This window comes from Myotis davidii, unplaced genomic scaffold (assembly GCF_000327345.1).
Source record: "Myotis davidii unplaced genomic scaffold, ASM32734v1 scaffold358, whole genome shotgun sequence".
Lineage (NCBI taxonomy): Eukaryota > Metazoa > Chordata > Mammalia > Chiroptera > Vespertilionidae > Myotis > Myotis davidii.
In genome coordinates, this window is record NW_006290768.1 from 229,874 (window position 1) to 239,086 (window position 9,213).

The following is a 9,213-nucleotide window of genomic DNA, read 5'->3' on the forward strand; positions in this document are numbered from 1 at the left end:
GGTTTGGCTCAGTGGATAGAGCGTTGGCCTGCGGACTGAAAGGTCCCAGGTTCGATTCCGGTCAAGGGCATGTACCTTGGTTGCAGACACATCCCCAGTAGGAAGTGTGCAGGAGGCAGCTGATCGATGTTTCTAATTCTCTATCCCTCTCCTTTCCTCTCTGTAAAAAAAATCAATAAAACATATTAAAAACAAAAAATAGTGCAGTGAAGGGTCCTTGTCATTTGGGGATTCCTCCTCATCTCCCCCCAGCATGCATTCATTCGGCCTAGTCCTCCCCCCAATATTCCATCCCCCCACACCTGTGCTGTCCACTGCAGGAGCCGCTGTCCACTGCGGGAGCCACCGGCCACAGACAGCTCCCCAGCATGTACAAGTGTGGTGGGTCCCCACGCTTAGCCAGGCTCTGAGAGTAAAATGCATGCCAGACTTCAAAGAAACATGGATGAGAGAGAATCACTGGTCAGCTGCCTCCTGCACACTCCCTACTGGGGATGTGCCCGCAACCAAGGTACATGCCCTTGACCGGAATCAAACCTGGGACCCCTCAGTCCGCAGGCCGATGCTCCATTCACTGAGCCAAACCGGTTTCGGCATTTAAAATGAAAAAGTTTTATTTATTTATTGGTTGATTTAAGAGGTGCGGGGGGTGGGGGGCAGAGAAACATCAATTTGTTGTTCTACTTACTGATGCATTCACTGGTTGGTTCTTGTATGTGCCCTGACCGGGGATCAAGCCCACAACCTTGGTGAATCAGGACGATGTTCTAACCTACTGAGCTATCCAGCCATGCTGTTCCGTCTTTTCTTTTCCTTTCTTTTCTATTCTTTTTTTTATCCTCACCCAAGGATATATTTTCCCATTGATTCCTAGAGAGAGTGGAAAGGAGGGAGGAGGGGGAGAGAGAGAGAGAGAGAGAGAGAGAGAGAGAGAGAGAGAAACATTGATGTGAGAGAGACACATCGATTGGTTGCCTCCCACACATGCTCCCACCGGGGCTGGGGAACCTGCAGCCAAAGTATGTGCCCTTCACTGGGAATCGAATCTGAGACCCTTCGGTCCAAGGGCCGATGCTCCAACCACTGAGCCAAACCAGCTAGGGGCCCCTTTCTTTTTCATTTATTTATTTTTAACGTATTTTTACTGATTTTTATTGACTTTAGAGAGGAAGGGAGAGGGAGAGAGAGAGATAGAAACATGGATGAGGAGGGAGAATCATGGATCGGCTGCCTCCTGCACGCCCCCCTACTGGAGATCGAGCCCGCAACCCAGGCATGTGCCCTGACCGGGAATCAAACCATGACCCCCTGGCTCATAGGTCGATGCTCAACCACTGAGCCACGCCGGCCAGGGCCCCTTTCTTTTCTAAAAAAGTGGCTACTAGGGACTCTCAATGCCTTGTGTGGCTCACTGTGTATTTCACCGGAGATCCCAGCTTCACCACCGGCTCCCTCACGGGCCTGTCCTCTCTCTTGTCCACGCCCCAGACCGGACTGAAGAAGTTTCTGGAATACGTGCAGCTCGGAACGTCTGACAAGGTGGCGCGGCTGCTGGACAAGGGGCTGGACCCCAATTACCACGACTCGGATTCAGGAGGTAGGGCCGGGGCCGGGGGCTCCAGGGAAGCGCCCAGCACCAGGCCTGGGGGCTGCCTGTGACGGGCTGTCTCACCCTCAGAGACCCCGCTGACGCTGGCTGCCCAGACGGAAGGCTCCGTAGACGTGATTCGAACCCTGTGCCTGGGCGGGGCCCACATCGACTTCCGAGCCCGGGATGGCATGACAGCCCTGCACAAGGCCGCGTGTGCCCGGCACTGCCTGGCTCTCACGGTGAGGCGCCAGCCCCCCAGGATGCTCCCGCAGATCCGAGACACCCCCAAATTGCCGTGTTTCCCACACAGACTGTCCCCGGCAAATTGCTCCAGACCAGCCATGGCGAACCTTTTGAGCTCGGCGTGTCAGCATTTTGAAAAATCCTAACTTAACTCTGGTGTCGTGTCACATATAGAAATTTTTAGATATTTGCAACCATAGTAAAACAAAGATTTTTATTTTTGATATTTATTTTTATATTTTAATGCCACTTAAAGAAAAATCAACCAAAAAAATGAGTTTGAGTCATAGGTTCGCCATCCAGACCCTCCCTCCTCCTCCCCCTCCATTGTCACGCCTCCCACCGGTCTGAGATCCCCGCTCAGGCCCCAGGTGCAGCCACCTCCCAGCTCAGGACCTGCTACAGCTGGTCCTCACACGGGCCTTCCCCTGGGCCCAGGTAGATGACACAACTCTCCCGACACCCAGACACTCAGTGTCCCCTGTCCCCTCTGACCCAGCAGCACCCTGCCACTGTGTCCCTGAGGGGTAGACCCTCCTCGTGTCCTTTGAGATGTACAGGGAACTCCCTGCTTGGCCCCCAGATAGAGACCCTCCTCCACACACACACCTGCAAACACAGCCCCCTCTACCCTTCCCAACCCAGCGTTCACTCCCCCAGCACACGCCCCCTTCTCTCGCCTGCTAGTGCGGCCCCTCCGCCCGAATAGAGGAGCCGCACCTACCCACAAAGTACATCCACGGAGTCAGCTTGCACAGTCTTATTTTAAGATGCTCTTCCCCTTTTCTTAAATATATCGATTGGAGTGAGACATCGACGTGTTGTCCCACTCGTTTCTGCATTCATTGGTTGATTCTTCTGTGTGGCTGACCGGGGATGGAGCCCAGAACCTTGGGGTATCAGGGTGATGCTCTATCCAACTGAGCTACCTGGCCAGGGCTGCTATTCCCTTCCTCCCACCCCCTCCCGAGGGGCCTTGAGCCCTCTTCACACACAGGCCAGGGTAGATCACCCCCAAAGATACGTAGCTGTGGGTAAACGCCCAGATCCACAGGTAGCCCAGCTTCACAGGCCCCCCTCCACCTCCCTTTCTCCAACCCCTTTTTGAAGAACCTTAAACGTGCCCTGGCTGGTTTGGCTCAGTGGATAGAGTGTCGGCCTGTGGACTGAAGGGCCCTGGGTTCGATTCTGTTCAAGGGCACATGCCCGGGTTGCGGGCTTGATCCCCAGGGGGGCAGGGGGGCGTGCAGGAGGCAACTGATCAATGATTCTCTCTCATCATTGATGTTGCTATTGCTCTGTCCCTCTCCCTTCCTCTCTGAAATCAATAAAAATATATTTAAAAAGAAAAAGAACCCCAAACGTAGTCAAACTCCCGCCAACAAGCCTCTTATACCCCGAAACCCACAGACCCTCGTATGTCCCCCAATGCCCTGCACTCCCCCCAGATCCAGACCTGACCTGTCCGGTCTAGTAGCCACTAGCCACCTGGGCTGTTTAGATCTAAATGGACTAAAGTGAACGAAAATCAAAACTTAGGCTTCTGGCGCCCGGCCAGTGTGGCTCAGTGGTTGAGCATTGACCTCTAAACCAGGAGGTCACGGTTTGATTCCCGGTCAGGGCACGTGCCTGGGTTGCTGGCTCCATCCCCAGTGTGGGGAGTGCAGGAGGCAGCTGATCAGTGACTCTCTCTCATCATGGATGTTTCTCTCTCTCTCCCCCTCTCCCTTCCTCTCTGAAATATAGTTAAAAACAAAAACCTTGGGCTTCCTGGGCTCACTGGCCACGTGTGGCTGCTGAGTTGGGCGATGCAGCTGTGACCGTGACCGTGGCTGAGGCCGCAGAGCGTGCTCTGGGAAAGTGCCAAGCGGCCGTCCTCCCACAGGGCCGCGCCAACACTGTTCTAATACCACTCGATGCCTCCAGCCTTCTGTCCCCAGAGGGGTCCCTTGAATGGACCCTCCCTGCCCCCAGGGACCCAGCGAGGCTGGCCCGCTGGCCCTGACCCAAACTCGCTCTTTCCAAGGCCTCCTCCTGGGCGTCATCCTTGGGATCTTGGACCCAGTAACACCTCCCACTTGGCCAGGGGCCTCCTGTGGCCGGACTCAGTTCTGTCATCTGTCCCCACGGCCGACCCACCGAGTCGGTGGGCACCAGGCTCCGCGTTCCCTCTACAGCTCATCCCACATCCCCCTAGGCCCTAGGCCCGTGGTCGGTAAACCGCGGCTCGCGAGCCACATCTCAACCTTCTGGCTCTTTAAATACAGTTCCTCATGCTGTGACCCAACCATAACATTATTTCCGTTGCTACTTCATCACTGTCATGTTGCTACTGTGATGAATCGTCATGTAAATATCCGATATGCAGGATGGTCTTAGGCGACCCCTGTGAAAGGGTTGTTTGACAGTCAAAGGGGTCGCGACCCTCAGGTTGAGAACCGTTGGCGTAGGGGAAAGGTTGGTCTGCAGGCCTCCTCCCAGTCCCCTCATGGTTCACCAGGGATGAGAGAGGCTCAGAGAGAGCCAGGGCCAGGCTCAAGGTCGCCCAAGGGCATCAGAACTGAGCTTGGCCTTGGCCAGTGGAGGTCACCGGACTCCCCCCGGCTGGCTCTTCAGGACGAGCCAGTCCTCCCTCAACTCTTGTCCGTCTTGTCTCCCTTCCCAGGCCCTCCTGGATCTCGGGGGCTCCCCCAACTACAAGGACCGCCGGGGGCTGACCCCTCTGTTCCACACGGCGATGGTGGGGGGCGACCCCCGCTGTTGCGAGCTGCTGCTGTACAACCGGGCCCAGCTGGGTGTGGCTGATGAGAACGGCTGGCAGGAGATCGGTGCCTGGGCCCACAGTGGGGCACGGATCAGGGACCCTGGTCCGAGGGGCTGGGGATCCGATGCTGGGGGCCTCACGGAGGGTAGAGGTGAGGGCACAGGGCCCCCAAAGAGGGAGCGATGGGGGTGTCGACACCGGAACCCCAAGGGAACATGGGCAGGGACGGCTCCTGGGGCTTCTGAGGGGCCAGGCCGGACGCCTTGGGCCTTGGAATGACAGGTGAGGCGACGACCAGGGTCGCCAAGAGGGAACAGGCTGAAGGGAGCAGGGCCGTGGGTGCAGGGCGCCCAGCCAGGCGGAGGGTCTGACCGGCTCCCGCGGCCCCTGTCCCCCCAGGCCTGCCAGCGGGGTCACTCTCAGCACCTGGAGCACCTGCTCTTCTATGGCGCTGAGCCCGGAGCCCAGAACGCCTCGGGGAACACAGCGCTGCACATCTGCGCCCTCTACAACAAGGTCTGCACGGGCCCTGGCTCCAGCCCTGGCCTCCCTGCGCTCTCTGCCCCTTCTCTGTTCCACCCGTCCGTCCGTCCGTCCGTCCGTCCATCATCCATCCATCATCCATCCAACAAGCACTTACTGAGCGTGGTCCCTGTGTCAGGCCCGGAACTGGGTGCTGAAGACCAGGTAGTGACCGAGGAGGACGGAGCGCGCAGAGGGAGCTCACGGGGATCCAGGTCCCTGTGGGAGCCCACGGGTGGGCTCGGGCTCCGGGCTGGTGCCACCTGTGCCCCGGTGAGCAGGTGTCAGCTGAGTAGAAAGCAGGGAGAAAGGGCGCTGGGGCCGGGGCATGGCCAGGGCGGAGAGAGTCGGGGCCATCACCAGACGGGACAGTTACTCCGAGTTCTGTCTCCTGTAAGTCTCCCTTCAGCCTCCAGCACAGCCCCTGCTGAGCACCAGTGCCCGCGGGGAGGGCCCTGCAGGGGGCAGAGGAAAGACCAAGCCCCAGCCGCTGGTGGGGGGGCGGGTAAGGGGGGGCGCCCCCACCCCCACCCCCTGGGGACAGTGGGTTGTAAATGGCAGCAATGCAGGACCAGTGGGTGGGCTCCCTCCGGCGTGGAGGCGACTTGCAAAGAGCTGGCAGAGGGTCTCGCTCCGCTGGGCCAGCTGGGTTGGCAGGAGCTGGCGCTTTCGGCCTGATGGCCAGCCCCTTGCTGCTTGTGTGGCAGGCAGTCCTGGGCGGGAGCCCCTCCGAGCCTCAGTCTCCCCACCCACTTCCAAAGGCTCCCTGCCTGTCCCCCCAGGGTCGCTCAGGGCGTGGCCACCGCTGCGGGTCCACAGCCCCTTCTCCCCTACCCCCGTCTGTCTCCAAAACAGCCCCGCCCCCTGTGCCTCCCCAGCACTGGCAGAGCTGGGATTGGCAGGTAGCCACATGCCGCCCAGCACGCAGTCTGCTTGACGCCTGCAGGGGGGGACTCAGTGCGGTGCTTCTCTCTCTCCTGCTCCCTGACATGGCCTCTGCCCCAGCCCCCTGGCTCCCCCCTCCCTCCCATGCATGGCCTGGTGGCAGCCCGGGGGGCCCCCCAAACAAGCCCTATCCCCTCTGGGAGGCTCCGTCCTCTCCCTGACATGGGAATGGCATCAGCTGATTGAAGGGGATAAAAGATCCCGTATATTAAGTGCTCATCCCTGGAAGGCGGCTGTAATAATAATAATTATTGTCATTATCGTAACCGTTATCAGTCAGGATCCAGTCAGGAGGTGGAAACCACACCATTCATTTGAGCAGGGGAAATGTAAGATGAGGAATTAATAAGGAGAACGATTCCTCCTGGCAAGTCAGATGGGCCAGCCGCTCCCCCTCCTCGGCCTCCTCTTGCCCGTCTGTGAAATGGGCCAACAGCAAAGGACCAGGCGGCTGAATTGTTTTGCTTGCTCTTGGCCAGGTGCTTAACGAACAGACGCTCCACACGCGTGAGGTCTTCCTCTACTTCTCTCCCCTTGTCTGCCCTCCCAGACTTTACGTTTCCAGGGCCCAGCGCTGGGCCCTGGCATTTCCTCACTCTCTGCTGGCCTGGCCCCCTGGCATGCCCGTCTAGCCCTGGTGGTGAAGGTCAGGTCCACGTTGAGGCCGGGAGCTCAAGGCTCGGCTAAGTCCGACCCATCCGCTGTCCCAAAGCCCCAGCACGTGATAGGCCTAGAGGCATGTTTGTTGAGGGAGTGAATGAATGAATGAATGAATGAGGGGTCAGCCACCTTCTTCTCCCCAAGCCTGCAGCACCCAGCCCAGGGGTTCGCTTCAGGCTGGATTGAATGACTCGAGGAATGAATGACTGACTCAGCGCCATGTTCTCCATCCCCATCCTTCCTATGCCTGTTCCATATATATGTATGTATATATGTGTGTGTGTGTGTGTGTGTGTGTGTCTATTATTGATTTCAGAGAGGAAGAGAGAGGGAGAGAGAGAGTGAAACACCAACGATGAGAGAGAATCATGGATCGGCTGCCTCCTGCACGCCTCACACTGGGGATCGAGCCCACAACCCGGGCATGCACCCTTGACTAGAATCGAACCCGGAACCCTTCCGTCCCCAGGCCGACCGATGCTCTATCCACTGAGCCACACCGGCCAGGGCCATGCCTGTTTCTTGCGCATCGACTGCGTGCGGGATGGGAGATGGATGAATCAGACTCAGCATGGCACCTGCCCTGGGGAGGGGGAGGGGAGCCACAATCTGGCGAAGAGGCAGACGTGTAAACAAATAATCGTCGAGCTGAGAGATGCGTGCTAGGACACCAGTAAACACGGGGCTCCCCGGGAGAAGATGGGAGAGCTGGTGGAGCTGGTGTTGATGCTCTGGCCGTGTGCTAGGCAGGCCAGGTGTCGGCTAGGGGCGCGCAGCCACGCGAACTCACACCTGGCGGCGGTTGACACTCTAGCTGGGGCGACAGCGTGTGCGCACACAGACATACACACCAGGCTCGGGCAAAGGCAGAGGACCGTCCCTCATTCAGCACCTGCTTATGGGACGGCTCCCCGGGGCCAGGCACTGTTCGGGGTGGTGAGTCCCACAGACAGAACCAAGCCGCTAGGAAAGGGACCATGTAGTGGGGGGAGGGATGCTAAGGAGACCAATGAAATAGAAATGTGACTTCGGGGAGACAGCGTGAGGGAGAAGATGAGCTGAAACAGGCTTAAAAGCATGCCTGGGACATAGCAGGTGTCGTCTAAACGTGGCTCAGTGGTTGAGCGTCAACCTGTGAACCAAGAGGTCAAGGTTCGATTCCCGGTCGGGGCACATGCCTGGGTTGCGGGCTCGATCCCCAGTGTGGGGCGTGCAGGCGGCAGTTGACCAATGATTCTCTCATCATTGATGTCTCTCTCTCTTTCTCCCTCCTTCCTCTCTGAAATAAAAATATATTTTTTAAAAAAAGAAAAGAAAGCAGGGAACAGGACAGAGTCCATTTTGACAGGGTGGTCAGTGATGCTTTCGCCGCGTGACGTATGAAATCTTTGCGCTATGCAAAGATGGCAGGGCAGAGAATTCCGAGCAGGGGAAGCAGCAGGTGCAAAGGCCCTGGGGCAGGCGTGTGCCCACCCCCTTCCTCCTGGCTCTCACAGAGCAGTGTGATTCAGAGCAGGGGCCCTGGGGGCAGATAGACCTGGGCTTGAACCCTGATGGGCCAGCCCCGTGTGCCTGTGGGAGGAGGAAGGAGCCCGCGGTGGCTGGGGCGTGGGGAGCAAAGGGAGGTGGTCGAAGATGAGCTTGGTGAGGCTGGGGGTGGTAGGGCGGCCAGATCAGAGGACACCTCCTGGGGCCAAGGGCAGGACCTTGAATTTGACCCAGAGTAAGAGAGAGTGACGTGAGTGACACGGGCAAGGAATTGACCCGGGCATGGACAGCATGGCAACCGCCCCACCCCCTTCCTTCTGGCTCTCGCAGAGCGTGTGATTCAGAGCAGGGGCTCTGGGGGCAGACAGACCTGGGCTTGAACCCTGATGGGCCAGCCCCGTGACCTTCACCTCTGTGTGAAGCCTTCGTTTCCTCGTCTGAAAAATGGGAACAACACTTTCTATCTCCCGCGATCATCGGGCGATTCCGTGAGCTCCCGCCTGTGAGGTGCTGAGCACCTGGCATGCGGCGTAGTAAGCCCTCCCTGAGGGTTGGGTGGGCGGCTTCTGCCCCCCTCACCCCCACCCCGAGACATTTGTCACTGTCTGCTGACACTCCTGGTTGTAGGATGGGAGGGGATGCTACTGCCATCTAGTGGTAGAGGCCAGGGATGCTGCTCCACCTCCTTGGAGGCACAGGATGGTGGGGAAGCCCTGGTTTATTTATTTACTAGAGACCTGGTGCATGAAAATTCATGCACTGGGGGGGCGGGGGAGGGGCCCTCAGCCCGGCCTGTGCCCTCTGGCAGCCCGGGAGCCCTCGGGGATGTCCAACTGACAGCTTAGGTCCGCTCCCTAAGCCGTCAGTCGGACATCCTTAGCGCTGCTGAGGAGGCAGGAGAGGCTCTTGCCACCACCACTGTGCTGGCAGCCATCAACCTGGCTTGTGGCTGAACAGAGCTCCCCCTGTGGGAGCGCACTGACCACAAGGGAGGAGCTCC

General features: G+C 58.5%; 1 protein-coding gene across 1 annotated transcript in view; it reads left to right on the top strand.

The window, feature by feature from the left end:
- The window catches only part of SHANK1 (SH3 and multiple ankyrin repeat domains 1), a 52,197-nt gene that overhangs the window by 7,188 nt on the left and 35,796 nt on the right, over positions 1–9,213 (top strand). The window contains exons 4-7 of the mRNA XM_015563995.1: positions 1,489–1,597; positions 1,679–1,830; positions 4,500–4,660; positions 4,991–5,114. Coding sequence (XP_015419481.1) covers positions 1,489–1,597; positions 1,679–1,830; positions 4,500–4,660; positions 4,991–5,114 — 546 coding nt within the window. The remainder of the gene's footprint in view (positions 1–1,488; positions 1,598–1,678; positions 1,831–4,499; positions 4,661–4,990; positions 5,115–9,213) is intronic.